The 16,082-nt window shown below is 47.4% G+C and overlaps 1 protein-coding gene and 1 long non-coding RNA gene across 2 annotated transcripts in view; one reads left to right on the forward strand and one right to left on the reverse strand.

Moving 5' to 3' along the window:
- Positions 1–7,958: 7,958 nt before the first annotated feature.
- Positions 7,959–16,082, reverse strand: part of LOC135111161 (uncharacterized) — a 220,426-nt gene continuing 212,302 nt past the window's right edge. The window contains exon 6 of the long non-coding RNA XR_010273577.1: positions 7,959–8,543. This is a non-coding gene — a long non-coding RNA (uncharacterized LOC135111161). The remainder of the gene's footprint in view (positions 8,544–16,082) is intronic.
- LOC135111160 (T-box transcription factor TBX20-like) overlaps positions 13,089–16,082 on the forward strand; it is a 105,875-nt gene continuing 102,881 nt past the window's right edge. Inside the window, exon 1 of the mRNA XM_064024188.1 lies at positions 13,089–13,954. Coding sequence (XP_063880258.1) covers positions 13,792–13,954 — 163 coding nt within the window. The 5' untranslated portion in view covers positions 13,089–13,791. The remainder of the gene's footprint in view (positions 13,955–16,082) is intronic.

The following is a 16,082-nucleotide window of genomic DNA, read 5'->3' on the forward strand; positions in this document are numbered from 1 at the left end:
GAGTAGTTACGGTAGTGATAATTCCTACCTCCTTCCCGTTTCCAATAAATATTTTCATGAAAGTCCTCCATATTTGTGTGGTGTTTCTTCTTTCTCTCTCTCTTTCCTGCAAGTCACAATTGAAGGGAACAGTAGGTGGGGAGGAGCCTTCGCTTTTACTATCCTAAATCTTTTACTTTAGGTCAGATACTAGTGCAGCTTATGACTAACAGCCTGGTTCGGGTCAAAACGTCTGCTGCTGATTCCGTTCTTTATTCACGTGTATCTCGTATTTCATGTACCTTGTTACGTTTTACCCCACAGAGAGAGAGAGAGAGAGAGAGAAGAGAGAGACGAGAGAGAGAGAGAGAGAGAGAGAGGAGAGAGAGAGAGAGAGAGTCGAACTATTGCAGTATAAAGTGACGATTAAGTGTATACATCACGTCAACTCATAAAAAAAATTAAGTACGTGTGTGTTATATCTTCCATCAAGACGCGACATGAGACACTCATAAAGAAACGGGCGACGCGTGAGTGAGTGCGTGTCATGATCCCGAGCGGTGATGTGTCTAGAGGGATACTGTGGCGAAGTGACGTAAAGGGAATGACTTCTGAGGATGTCTACGTGTTTATACTCTCATTTCCACACCCACAGTGACTCTCTCTCTCTCTCTCTCCTCTCTCTCCTCTCTCTCTCTCTCTCCCTCTCTCTCTCTCTCCGTCAGCAGGGTGTTGGCGAGTCACGTTCACAGGTTGGGTAAAGTAGAATGAAACATAATGCCATTAGTAAAAATGAGAGTATATCAAGGTGTGTGTGTGTGTGTGTGTGTGTGTGTGTGTGTGTGTGTGTGTGTGTGTGTGTGTGTGTGTGTGTGTGTGTGTGTGTGTGTGTGTGTGTGTGTGTGTGTGTGTGGTAACAATGGATAATGTATTACTGGCTTTCATGGAGACTTTAATTACGCTGTTCTTTACACGTTGGCGGACAGTGGTGGTGGTGTTGGGACTACTACTACTACCAGTACTACTACTACTACTACTACTACTACTACTACTACTACTACTACTACTACTGTTGCCACTATGCCGACTCCATCTTCTGACATCACCACCACCACCACCGCCGCCACCAAACTCATTGGTACAATAATAACAGCTATGACGAAAATTTAGCTTACATCATTATCATCGTTATTATTACGAGTCTGTGGTTGTGGCGGGTGATGACAGCAGCAACAGCAACACCAACATCAGCAGAAGGACCTTTATTATTACTGTGACTGCCATCATCACTATTACAATGTAAGTACTGTTACGATTACTACTGATGGTATTGTTACTGCCACTACTACCACTACTACTCCTACTGCAACTAGCGCTCCACTACCACCACTAAAGTATAACCACAACTACCACATCTAATTTCTCCTTCCTTCCTTGATACACACCCTTCCCTTCCCTTCCCTTCCCTTCACCTTCCTTTCCTTTCCCCCCTGATCAAAGCAAACTCCTCACCTCACACACACACCACACACACACACACACACACACACAAACCACCAACAACACACACACACTCCCTCCCTCCTTTACCCTCTTCTCCTTCCCTCCCTCCAAAACTACCGGAGTTCCTTTTCCTCCCCCCGTTAACCCCTGCCCTCCCACACTCCCTGCTACTCCTTGCCTCCCTCCCTTCCCTCCCTCCGTCCCATATATATGCCCGAGGTGTGTCGCTAAACTGACTTACTCTGTAATTACCTCGAGTCGCGGGTGTCAGGATTACACTTTACCACCGCTGCCGATCCGTCATGTCAGCAGCGGTGGCGGCGATGGTGGTGGTGGAGGCTACACTACCCCTCTCTTCTTGCCCCGTCCTCCCTCTCTGTACCGTGTTGGGAGGAGGAGGAAGAGGGGGAAGGGAGGGGTGAGGAAGATGGTGATTAGTAGGGAATATGAAGGCTTTGTGGACACCCAGTGAATAGGGAGAGTGAGAGTGGTGATTTGGGATGACGAGGCGGAGAGACGAGAGAGATGAGGGAGAGACGGAGAGACGAGAAAGGAAGGAGAGGGAGAGAAAGGGTGATGGATACATGCACCCGCGGTACACGAGATGAATCCTCACGATGCTGCTGTGGGATGGCTAAGGAAGGGTGAAGATGGAACGTACTGGTATCATATCCTGCCCAATTTACTCCCAACATTCTTGCCTTCGCCTGTGTTAAGAAAGTGAGTTTGCCTTGACGTAAGCTGGTTTCCTCATCTCCCTTTTTTTCTCTCTCTTTTTGAAAAGTGGAAAGTTTCTTTTTATATCCTTGTATATGCTTTTCTGGGCACGAAGTCGGTCCGTCAGTCATTCAGTCCCTCCCTCTCTCTCTCTCTCTCTCTCTCTCTCTGACATTTCACCATTCACGTCCCCAAGCCAGCAAGTGATGGGGGCGGCAAACAGTAAGTAATAAGTAGACAGATAAGTAGAAGAAGTCTGGCCGCACAAAATCGCTCTAACCACAGGGATAATACGGGAGAGGAGGCAACCTTCGCCACCTGCGGGACAGAGCGTGACGGGGAAACTTAAAGGGATAGGAAAAGGAACACAAAGGATTGGTTTTGTCTTATACAGTTTTAGGAAAATTTGATGAGAACTGTGTCGATTTTAGGAATTAAATTGTTAGTCTAATGATGAGTTCTTTTTAATCTCTCTCTCTCTCTCTCTCTCTCTCTCTCTCTCTCTCTCTCTCTCTCTCTCTCTCTCTCTCTCTCGTTCTGGGAAGCGTGATGAGTGTGAGAATCCCGTGCATTAAGCTAACACCTTCCTGACGAAGCCGTGGCAGCAGCAGCGCCTCGCCTCCGTATTTACGAGGCGCGGGACAGGACGAAATGACAGGGACGGAACGCACCCTCCGGGGAAGACTTATGGGGCGAGGTCGTGGCCTGTGTCGAGGGAACGTTTTTGGTACGTTTTTATCATTTAGTTACGTGTGTGACGGGGTCATCTGTGTGTGGTGTGTGTGTGTGTGTGTGTGTGTGTGTGTGTGTGTGTGTGTGTGTGTGTGTGTGTGTGTGTGTGTGTGTGTGTGTGTGTGTGTGTGTGTGTGTGTGTGTGTGTGTGTGTGTGTGTGTGTGTGTGTTGATTCTGATGTTCTAACGTGCCTATTTCTTTTCTTTTTTCCGTATTTTATTTCGGTATATATTTTACGATACATTTGTCAGTACCTGCATTGGATCATGATTGTATTTCTTCTTATTGTTTTAGAACATAAGAACATAAGAAATGAGAGAAGTTGCAAGAAGCTAACAAGGCTTACACGTGGCAGTCCCTGTATGAAATATACCTACCTATTTCCACCCATCATCCCCATCCATAAACCCGTCTACATGGTGTGATTTTGCAGTAGATGTTTTAGCTTTTTAATAAGTTTGTGGTCAATAAAAATAAAAATATATATTTCTTCCTATGTACTGTGTGTGTGTGTGTGTGTGTGTGTGTGTGTGTGTGTGTGTGTGTGTGTGTGTGTGTGTGTGTGTGTGTGTGTGTGTGTGTGAGTGTGTATCACTGCCCAAAGATCAAAGAAAAGTCGAAGTTGCAAAGTCAGTTTAATAATTCTCGAGTTGTCGTGTCAGTTCTCCTTTGAGCGAGTTTAAGTCTTACCACGGTCATTAAAGTGATTTATGAAGGCACATGTAGACAGATGACGGTCGAGGTGATTTTTGTAATGCGTTGATCGTATTGCACGGCACGAACCACGCGGGAAACGTATTCCTCTCACTCACAGCATCGCGGGAGGAGATCTATGTGGTGCAGCCCGAGTGTACTCGTAGATGCCTGTATCTTATATATATTCAGTGGCTTGTATCTCTCTCTTTTATTTATCCTTTAAAAGTTCTATTACTTGAAAAACAAATGCCAGGATGCTTCAGATTTTCCTATTTGACCAGCAATAATGTCAATAGTCTGTTTTTTTTCGTCATGGTAGTTATATATTCACTGATTTATATTACTACTTTATTATTTACTCTTTTAAACCTCCAATACTTAAAAAAAAAGTGATGATCCTTAAAATTTACAAATTTCCCGAAGAATAAAGTCAATAAATTGCTTTTCCTTCAAGGTAGATATCTATTCACTGACTTGTATCACCACTTTTGTCCTTTATAAACATCCACTACTTTAAAGATAAGCCATGTGAGGAGGACTAAAATTTCCAAGTTTCACCAACAACTAAGTAAACAAACTGCTTTTCGGTCACAGTAGATACTTATTCAATAACTTATATCACTACCTTGTCCTTTAAAACTTCCCTTATTGTACTTTAAAGATAAACTATGCGAGGATGTTTAATACTGTCAGATTTCACCGACAACAAAATCAACAGTGTTTTTCTGCTCCAAGGCAGGCTCAGCCCAGGAGAAGCAAGAGGGATGAGGCAGCGACCACCTCAGGTACAGCGGTGGTCTGTCTGGTAACCTTCTGCACTCACTTCCACTGCCTTTACCGTCCTGTCTTCGTTTTGTGTTCTCAAATCTATTAAGAATCTATCAGTTATTGTTTCTTAGGAGATTGCCAGTATATCAGAGGAGTTAGGATTGAGGAAAAAATTGAGGAAAACCACAGTGGAAGTTCTTTAGCGCCCTGTCTTGGTCTTATGTTCTCAGATCTATTAAGAATCTATCAGTTATTGTTTTTTTTAGGAAACTGTCAGATATCTAGAGGAATTGGGATTGAGGAAAAATTGAGGGAAAACCACAGTGGAAGTTCTTTAGCGCCCTGTCTTGGTCTTATGTTCTCAGATCTATTAAGAATCTATCAGTTATTGTTTTTTTAGGAAACTGCCAGTATACCAGAGGAGTTGGGATTGAGGAAAAAATTGAAGGAAAACACAGTGGAAGTGAGTACAAAAGTTTACTATATGTACACTGCATGACGGGAGTACTGCTGTCTCGACCCTTTTTATTTCTCGCTGGCTCAGCTTACACTGACGAAGAAAACAGACTGCTGATTTCATTGCTCGTAAAATCTGGGTATATTATGAAGCATCATCGAATAGTTTACACCTCCAATTGTGCACCCGACACTGAAAATGCAAGAGAACAATTTTTACCTATGAAGAAAGTACTGATCTTATTGTTCTACTTAAGATTTATTTCTCAGTCTGTGCTTATTTGAGAGAGAGAGAGAGAGATGAGAGAGAGAGAGAGAGAGAGAGAGAGAGAGAGAGAGAGAGAGGAGAGAGAGAGAGAGAGAGAGAGAGAGAGGAGAGAGAGAGAGAGAGAGGGAGAGAGAGAGAGAGAGAGAGAGAGAGAGAGAGGAGAGAGAGAGAGAGGAGAGAGACGGACTAGTCCTTTTAATCAATACAGCACAGCGTTTGACTACACACGTACACACATAGTACACACACACACATGAAGGAAGCCTCTTTGCCAGCCAGTACTGCACGGTGCCTCACGCTGCAATGTCATCGCTGTAATGAGCTCAGGGAGGCGTGACCGAACTGGCCTCCATATGTCAACTGACTGCTACACAATCTCTGGCATCAGCATTACCGTTGCCTTTTAAACGCGTCAGCTTAGATCAGGCCAATATACGTCAGATGAGAAGGGCACCACGCTGACACCTCATCTGCAGTCTTATTTTCTTGGTGATATTTACAACCGAATTATTATTTTTTTCTTTTTTCTTTTAATTTCCCCGTTGTTGTAGAGGCTTATGCTATGGTTATGTATGGGTGCAATGTAAGGAGTGAAGGAACTGTGGTGGTGACGGTGGTGCTAGTGTTTATAAAGTTTACTGTTTATGGAGGTAGCAAGGGTGGTGATAACACTGGTGGTAGTGTTGGTGGTGGTGATGGTCGTGTCAGAGGTGAGGAAGATAATGGTAATGTTGGTGACAAAGGTGGTCGTGGTGGTGGCAATGGTTATAGTATAGTGGGGGTGAAAGTGGTGGTGGCAACTGCAGCACTGGTAGTAAAATGATAGTGATAGTGGTGGTGACATTGGTGGTGGCAGTGGTGGTGGCAACTGTAGCACTGGTAATAGTAGAAAAATAGTGATGGTGGTACTTGTGGTGGTAGCTGTGGCGCTGGTAATAGTAAACTGATAGTGAGAGTGGTGTAGTGGTGGCCGTGGTGGTTGCGGTGTGGCGGCGGCGTGGTAGGGAGTTTTACTGCTGTGGAACCCTCGCGACCCTCGCCCAGGTGTCCCCGGCAGGTAAGTGGAGCCGATTAACCCATTCATTTGCGCGAGGGGAGAGCGGCGGCGACGACCCCACTGCTGTCCTCCGCCTCCCTTCCCGCCGCGATGGAATTTCTAAGCGTTTTCTTCTGTTTTCTTCTTAATTCCTCGTGACTTTATTTTCGTGTGGTGAATAAAGGTGATATTGGCTGGAGTTAATGGTCCTCTTTCTTTTTCTTTTTGGTTATTTCGCTATTCTCTCTCTCTCTCTCTCTCTCTCTGAGTGTTTGTGTGTGTGTGTGCGAGTTAATATAATTTGAACCACACACACACACACACACACACACACACACACACACACACACACAAACTCCTTCCGGTGCCACATCTATCACCCACACCAACTAGACCCCAAACTGTCCCGCAAGACGCCGCGCCATAAAAACACTGCGGCGGGGGCGGCGAGGAAGGGACATCGCCGCCGCCACACAAAGCTGACTGCGGTAGAGAACATCACTGAGCCGATACGAGTTACTACACACACACACACACACACACCACACACACACACACACACACACACACACCACACACACACACACACCGGGGCTCCTTCGGTAAACCAAAAAGCCGCGACAACGGAAACACAGCGGCGCCGGAAAGAGTCGCTGCCTGGGCCCTGCGGTCGGCGTGAGGGCCGCGAGGCCATTCTCCCGGCGGGGTTACGAGGCGGTGGAGGCGACGTGCGGCGGGAAGGAGGCTCGCCGCGGATGGCACAGTGGTCACAAGTCGATTAAGCGATGGGCAGGATGTGGGAGGTGAAGGAAAGATTGTGGGATGTCCTGCTGGTCGCCCGCACGCGTCCCTCCCCTTCCTCTCCCTCCGTCAGGCGTGTCTTGCCTCGCACAACGGGGCGCGTGAACAGAACAACCACCAACTCACAACACTCGCCGCAACACACAATGGAAGTGGACATGGAGAGGCTGGCTGAGTTTCCTCTTTTTCGTGTCTCAAAGAAGTGCATGGTGTCGGCGGTGGAGCGATTGGCGGCGCTGTCTGTCTGTTGACTCACCGAATATACGTATTTTGGTCATGACGAGCGGCTGACACGCACCAAATTAGAGTTCTTCGTCTACTCTTCTGAAGCAGAGTGAGATGAACAAGGGAGCGGCTTTCTTATGGCGTCCAGTTACCTGTTTAGTTACCGAGTACTGAAAATGTCAATAAATCAATTAGCATTATTTATGCGATAAAAAGTACGATAAAATCAGTTGCCATAGTAATGACATAATATCTTCTTACCCTGATTTTTCTACAAAACGACATACTCTACAGAAAATTAAAGAAATAAATCAGTCCTTTAAGTGCTGTGAAATATCTCTACTTTTTACTTCTTTAAAACCATGTGAAAAATTATCTGAACAATTCACAGTATCCTCTCACGCTTGAGTTTCCCCACCAAGCAATCACACGCCTTCCAAAATCCACATAGTAAGTTATTTCCTGTCGGCAGCTGTCCATTAAACTGTTCCTGCTTAAGATTCCTCAGCACTCAGTCTTCATTAATTCTGCCCCGTGTGTCCTGCAGCAGCCTCCCGCCCTGGCTAGGTTGTGTGTGGGGTGGTCACGGCTCTCCCATCCACCATCGCTACTGCGTCCCACTGTAGTTGGCGCAATGGAGTGTAGTGGAATTAAACAGCATAGAAAGCTCGTAGAGGTTTGTAGGCGTTTGAATTTTTTTGCAAATCTTAAAAAAAAAAAAAAAAAATAGTGGTAACAATAATCTTGACGAAATACATTTTGCCGCTAGACTTTCTTCAGTGCCTTATGCTGTTATAAATCTCTAAAATGGCCGATAATACGATTTATTCCGAAGACACTGTTCTGCGTGAATATTTCAACTGCTCAATTCAAATTTCATCAAAACAAACTTCCTTTCATCTTCCATCTTCCTTGCACTTCTCAAATTTTCACGTATCTATTCCTGCCCAGTTAGTTCCTTTTCACCTAATTCACGCGCTTAAAACTTTCAATCTAAATATTTCCTGTTACTCACTCACTCAAAATTCCAAGTCTCTATCTTTGCCAAGTTAATCTCGTGTCCGTCTTCTATATACACTCCAAGGCCGCTAGACAGAGTTTACCTTCAACTTACACACCAACCACTGAAGATGTTAATCAACAAACGATCTACTTAATTACTTTACTTTCTACATCGAACTAACATTGCAAATTAAAAAAAAAAAAAGACTCTAATGACCTTACTCTACTCCTCCCTCCCCTCATACAAGAAGAAACAGTCACCACATACCATCAGGACACCAGGCGAGGCGAGCCACCACCAAGCATACAAGTGGGAGGTCGCCGCTCACAACGGTAGCCTGTCCCGCCCGCCCGCACACCTGAGGGGAGGAGGAATTGAGGTGTTCAGTGCTGGTTACCCATCGAAGGTACTCGGCAGGCATCTGTTTATGCAGGGAGGCACAAGAGCCGTCGATGAGGAGGGGAAGAGAAGAAAGAGGACGAGGACGAGGAAAGAAAACGATGAAGAGAAGAAAGGAGGAAGAGGACGAGGACGAAGTCAAGAATGAGGAGGAGGGCGACGACGAGGAAGAGAAGAAAGAGGAGGAAGACGATGACGAAGAGGACAAAAAAAAGAAAGAAAGAAAGAAAGAAAAGGAAAAATGCAACGACGGAGAAGAGAGAGAGAGAGAGAGAGAGAGAGAGAGAGAGAGAGAGAGAGAGAGAGAGAGAGAGAGAGAGAGAGAGAGAGAGAGAGAGAGAAAAAGAAGGATTTATTTACAAAGGATTACAAGGCACTTCAAACACCAACAAATTCTTATGGTGTTGCTGGGGGGAATTTCAATCTACTACACTCCACTACTCTAATGTACTAAAGAGTAACTAAGTACAGTATAAACGAGGATCAAGGTGTACTCTATGGCTACTATTGCTTAGGGTAAAGATATAAATGGCTGTTGTTGTCGTTAGGTGTTGCTTATTTAGTGTATGTGGATGCATAGTGAGGAGGAGGAGGAGGAGGAGGAGGAGGAGGAGGAGGAGGAGGAGGAGGAGGAGGAGGAGGAGGAGGAGGAGGAGGAGGAGGACAGCAACGACGACGACGAAAAATAAAAGACGAAGAGAGCGAGGAGGAAGAAGAAGGGAAGAAGGAAGAGAAGGAAGACGAGGAGGAGGACGACGACGGCAGGGAAAAGGAAGAGGACAAGGATGACGGCAACGACGCAGACAAGGAGGAGGAGGAGGAGGAGGAGGAGGAGGAGGAGGAGGAGGAGGAGGAGCATCTAAACAACAGGTAAGTAAAGAATTGTTACTTAGATCTTTGAATAAAAAGGTGTTATTCTGCATCTCGTAAAGCTACTAGTGTGAAAGCAGGGCAGTTAAATAAGAGGGTCGGAATGAATGGAGCTCAATGAGAGGCTGGAATGGCTAGAGTAAGATCGTGTGTGTGTGTGTGTGTGTGTGTGTGTGTGTGTTCTTGGGTGGCCCTCAAGCCCTCCTCAGAGTACTCCTCCCCTTCCCACCTTTCTTCTGTCCTCCTCCTCCTCCTCCTCCTCCTCCTCCTCCTCCTCCTCCTCCTTCTCTTCCTCCTCCTCCTCCCAGACAAATGAGGTGGGGAGGGACAAAAGGAAGTTCTCCGTGGGTGACTCTGAGGCTACAAGGGGGGAGGGAGCGAGAATGGAGGGGGGAGAGGGCTGTTTGGAGGAACTGAGAGAGAGAGAGAGAGAGAGAGAGAGAGAGAGAGAGAGAGAGAGAGAGAGAGAGAGAGAGAGAGAGAGAGAGAGAGAGAGAGAGAGAGAGAGAGAGAGAGAGAGAGAGAGAGAGCATCAAAGAAATAAAATGTCGATAAAAATTCCTTCAAGTTTTCGAATGTCATGGCAACTCCCAATCTCTCTCTCTCTCTCTCTCTCTCTCTCTCTCTCTCTCTCTCTCTCTCTCTCTCTCTCTCTCTCTCTCTCTCTCTCTCTCACAAATCACGCCAGGGTGCAACATTGGGTGTAAAAAGATGCCGCTCAACAATGCATGAGAGACACACATACACACACACACACCAGGACACCAAGGCACCAGGACCTCCTCCCAAGACAGTGTACACGGGGCAGCAGGAAGCGCCGCGCAGCACGACATGTTTCGCGACTCGACAAGGACGGGGCGGCACCTGGCGGCTTTACGGGCTATTGTCTTCGATCTCTTCCGTATTATTCATCAGCGCTTTACATTATTCACGCGCACTTTATTTCTGTTTTAAGTCACTCCATCACTCCACTATGCATTGCGGCCGTCCCTTCTCCTCCTCCCCCTCCTCCTCCTCCTTTCATTCCTGTAGTGTTAAAAGTGTCTGTCATATACATCTGCCGCGTGAGTAAAGAATGATTTAAGCCCATAGCGGCGTCACGTTGAATGGGAGGTTAAAATCAAGGGTACACTTTAAGAATAAGCACGTCAGAGCAATAGATAACGTTCAGTGATGTGAATATACGTCGGGTGTTCAGTCAAAAAGACAGTACGGGTGTAAACAAAGTGATACTGAGTTCTGGGCGTGTCTAAAAGCGCGATTTTTTTTATTTTATTTTTTTTTTATTCTGTGCTGGCTGGGAGTGAGATGATGTGGCTGGGTGGATGTTTGGAGTGGGGAATGTGATATCTGTGTACTGGGGATTTGGAGTAATAGTCGGGAACAGGTGGACAAGTGTGGTGCATGTTGTCACTCCCTGGTACTGTTAATGGTGGGAGATGGGTGACGTGGAGGAGGAGGAGGAGGAGGAGGAGATGAAGAAGAAGCAGAAGAAAGAAAAAGATGATGATAATGATGAAGGTGGTTTAAATTCGTGCCCAGGAGTGCAGACCAAGAGGCGGAGGTGGAAGGAAGAAAGCATCACGTGGTGTTTAGCTACAATTAATGTTGATTTTGCCTTTCCACGTTGTTTCTGTCTTCTGGTCTGTTTGTAAGGCACTTGAAGGTGATGAAAACTTAAGATGTCTGGATCGTCTGCCACTTGCTTACATCAGGATTCGAACACGGACCGGACGGGAGAAAAGATTGGCAGGCGGCGGTGCGGGTCACATCACCACCAAGACGTCGCGGGGAAGCTGTGGGAGATGAATATATACGAGTGTTTACGAGGCGAAATGTCCCGAGAACCTTAAGCGAGACTGTGACCTGTGTACTGAGGAGAAGCTGCGGCCAACACTGAATTAACAATAAATATTAGTGTGTGGCTTCATTGGTTCCTCGGCAAGCGACCACGAGGGAACAGCGACGACGAGGCAGGTGTTTGCTGGCGGTGGAGAGATTTGAGGGTCTGCTGGGCATTGAGACGGAGGAAGGGAGGGAGGGAGGAAGGGAAGGACGGAGAGAGAGAGACTTGAGCATTTTCTATAACTAAATTTCAGATACAGACAAACTATTACTATCACATTACTACTGTTAAGTCTTATGATCGCAAGTAAAGAAAAGAGACAAAGGGAAGCATCCAAAAGTCTGAATCCACAAATGTAACGCGGGGCGGCGGCAGAGCTTGGCGAGGCGAGGTGGCGGGGGACAGTTTTTAGGGAACAGTCTTGTCTATTGATCGATGAGCGTGTCACCAGCGAGGCTCGTGGCAGCGGGTGGGCTTCAAGTTCGCTGTGGCTCCCTAAGTTCAGTGAGCGGAGCGAAGCACTGGGAAGTTCACACTGACAGATCGATGAGGTGAGATGCGCCGTGTTACTCTCGCCCTTCTCCTCCCCCTCAGAGTATGTAGGTCCTCCAGGCGCTTACAGGATTATTAGCGGGAGAGTCACACAAACTATCCCGGAGAGGCAAGGAGTTGAGATGAGCCTCGTCCCAACACGCACCTCCACACGTGAACATTTGCAGGTAATTGGAGAACACAACTTAGCCTTTGTGTTGAAGAAAATAATCACAGGTAATTAGCGAGGAAATGCTCTGTATCAAGGTGAGAGGGGAAAAAGATAATGGGAAATCACAAACTCGCCCAGGCTATATATTGAGAGACAAGCACGAACATTCACAGCGATGTAGGCAGGGACATAAGTCATACGAACTTTTCTCTGCTTGAAATTATATTGAAGTTAAAGGACACACAAATATTACACCTCCTCCCTCTCAAACAAAAAAGGGAACACGCTGCCTCAGTAAATACAGCGAAGCGTATCATCAGGTAAAATAGAAACAAGAAAATTAATAATATGAAAGAAAAGTCAACCGGAGTGCGACTTTTTGCCTCACAGGACAAACTTGCTCCAGGACGAACAAGTCTCCCGTCTCACCACCGCCCGCGTCGGGAGTTATTAGTGCGGGAACGATGGAATCACCGCGGAATGTGCCACGAAAATATACGAAATAATGATTAAACTACTTAATGTGTCTAGGAAATCTGAATGCGAGGTTTCATTGCTTGAAAAGTGATAATTCTAGAGGTTAAAGATTCCCGTGTTGGAGAGGAAGAGGAGGTGGAGGAGGAGGAGGAGGAGGAGGAGGAGGAGGAGGAGGAGGAGAGGGGGCGCGGGGCCTGGATCAGGTGTGTGGACGACCCTCGCCGCCGACGACTTGTGAGGGCTTTTCACTTGGGGAGCGAGTTGCCTCCTCGGCGCGGGCTGCCGTTTCCTTGGGGCACTGCGAGGGTGGCTCGCCTCCCCCGATGGGCGGCCCGCGACCTCGGTGGTGGTATGACTTGTATTTTGTTGTGAGGTGTGTGATTATTAATAATGAGATGGTGAATAAATATGTTATCACGTGAAGCGGAAAATAATAGTGAACTTGGACCTCATCAGTCTTGAGGCACCGCCTTCCGCGGTGGTGTGGGCGGCCATTGGCTCCCTGCCCACTTGACGTTCGGTAAGAGGCAGACGCTGATTGGTTCACACTAAACTGTTTATGACTTGTAATGCATTACAACAAATCTACACATAAAGATTCCTGCCTTTCCTCCCTTGTAAATGCTGCTTAGGCAGATTTCTGATTTACTTAAAGACAGAAAGTGTTCCTTGTTACATAGGGATATGCAAAACATGTTGGTGGAAGGACTCATGGCCTCAGCAGCCGCCGACCCTGACGACCCCCGGCATCTTGCCAAGGGGCGGAGCACGGCAGCTCCGCCTTCCGCGGCCGGCACCTCCTCATCGTCTTGACTGTTCATCAGTTGGTCATCACTCTGTACAGCGGGTGGACACTTCAGTCTGAGTTGTTGGCAGCTAATTAGTGGAATATGAGGTGCCAGTGATGTACCAATCCAGTACTCGGGACTCGGTAGCTTAGTCTTCGGTGCGGTCAAACTCAAGTTTCCGGAACCCGATGCGCCCTAAGCACCCGTGTATCCACAGTTTGTGACTCGATACGCTGCACTGCGCAGGTGCAATACGGAATTTTACTTTGACATAAACAGTTTACTCCGCCAGCGGAGGGAAATCAAGACGGCGGTGTGTCACCCGAGGGAGAAGAGGAGCTGACAGCCGCGACCGTCCCCGGGCGAGGCTGGGCGGAGCGGAGCAGCGGCGACAGTCCGGCAGGTCTGCCCTGCAGGACCCCGCGGGCGGCACCAGGCAGGCACAGGCGGCCCTTCCTAGTGGACCAGCCTAGCACACATCGGGAGCTTGTGGGTGCCTCGCCACATTTTTCCCGCGTCAGTAATGCTGGCAGGAGGTCTCGAGGAAGCCATGTCAGGGTGTAAACCCCGCGCCACCGACTTCTCTATCGCGGCCATCATGTCTCGAGGGTCGGCGGCGGCGGCAGCGGCGGCAGCTGCAGCGTCGGGATTGCGCCGCGCCGCCTCCCCGGGACTGCCGCCTCTAGGTGAGTTCTTCCTACACTGTGGTACAGTGGACCCAGGCTGTGAAGGCAGAATTCCTCTGCCCCGCAACGCTGCCCCGACGCACCGTCGCAACAATCCTGCAGCGTGCGGGGCGGCGCGCCTTGGCTCTGGTTCACTCTTTTCATTAACAAAACATTCATTAGCCTCAGGTTGCCATGTTAAAATGAATTTGTAATATATCTTGATTTCCAAAACACGTTTATATTTTTGTACTTAAAATATTCAAAGTAGGTCCGCCTTTTTTTTTTTTTATTTATTTTTTATTTTATCCTGAGTGCAGAAGGTACAGACCCCATCAGGGTTCTCTGTCACGGTGCAAAGATATTTGTTTGTGTCATCAAGACGCTCCCATCACACTGGTGCCCTAAGTGACGCCTCACCAAACAGCTCTGCACAATGCAATCTATGTAACACTTTTACTTCATATCACCACTCAGGCCACACGACTGGCTGCTGCTTCAAAATCATAATTGCTAACAAATCAAAATCAATGTAATAATAATAATAATAACAATAATAATAATAATAATAATAATAATCAATGTAATAATGATAATAATAATAATAATAATAATAATAATAATAATAATAATAATAATAATAACAATAATAATGATAATAATAATAATAACAGCAATATTATGAGAAGAAAAGAAGAGTAGAGATCCAAATAACAATAACTATAACAGTATCCTAGTAACAGTATCATAACAACATAAAAATTACGATATTACAACTGTAAAATTTTTATTAATTAGAAAAGTTGTAGTCATATATTATAGGGTGAGGAACAACACAAGCAGCAGCAGTAGCCGCCCTTTGCCGACACACACACACACACACACACACACAACACACAAACAAACTTCCTTCTCTACACAAAAGCGACAAACAAAGGGAACTGCCTCCCGTTACGCTCTTCTTTCTGAAATTATGAACATTGTCATTCCTTTACAATTTGTGATATGAAATACTTTTGTTGTCACCCGTCCCGCCTACATCGTGCGCCGCCCGCCGCCCACTGGCCGCCCGCTGGGTGGTCGGCGGCGGGGGCGGCGCCTTGCCTCAGGCTGACGAACAGGCAGGGAGGAGGAGCAGGAGGAAGGAACCGCGGTGCTGCATTATGATTCCTCCCGCGCGCGGTCGGTCTGAACTGAAAGGCTCGTTATGGTAATGCATCTTGACGCTAAAGACCTGCCCGCTGTGTATCAACTGCATATTAAAAAAACTGTTTTCTCGGGCTTCGGTTGGTCCGTAATTTAGTGGACGTGGAGAGGAGGGCGGCGGTGATGGCCTGATACCGGCGGCCGGCGACCCCGCTAACACCCGCCTGATACTTACCTCCGACGCTCTTTTGCAATTAAGATAAAGAAGCTCTTCTGTGGGACAAATCTATTACTGCGGCGCCCGGCCCGCGGCGCCCCGCACCTCCCGCTGCGACTCCTCAGGCGAGGCCAACTTCTTCCCCTGCCGCTGTTGCTGCTGACGCGGTGATGTTGCTGCAACACAAGTTTTCACGGATACTCCACCGCTTTCCTGATCCAGGAGCTTTGATATTTTCACATTGCCGTTCACAAGTTTGCTTGAAGTGAGGTCAGAGTGCTTTAGATCACCGAGTAGAGGAAACGATGTCTAACATTTTACTTAACAGCAGCACTGGATACACCTCGGCGACCTCGCATGGGTGCAGGAAATACTTATCCAACTCACACTGCTCTTAATATCGTTTCTTTTTTCTCGAAGCCGCTTTGAGCGTCACAATGATGCGGAACATCAGGGGAATATCGCCTCGGCGTCCGCTGGTGACAGACTTGCTGAATCTGCCTCGTGGCCCCGGAAGTGCTCCAGGTATCAGGTGTCACTCGCCTACAGGTGGAGTCGAGACAAGCAGATACAAAGTGACTGTGTGCACTCACATCCGCCGCGACTTATTAAACAATTACCCAGCGGCGGCGTGGGTCTCGTGCTGCGGAAATGCTGCGACGAGGTGACCTGCTGCCGCCCCCGCAGCCTCCCGCGGGACCTGAGTTGAGCCGGGGGACATGCCACATGAGAACCCTCTGACACACGCCGCTCGCTCCCGCCCTCCAGCACTCCCTCAGCCACTCC

The sequence above is a fragment of the Scylla paramamosain genome, chromosome 21 (assembly GCF_035594125.1).
Source record: "Scylla paramamosain isolate STU-SP2022 chromosome 21, ASM3559412v1, whole genome shotgun sequence".
NCBI lineage: Eukaryota > Metazoa > Arthropoda > Malacostraca > Decapoda > Portunidae > Scylla > Scylla paramamosain.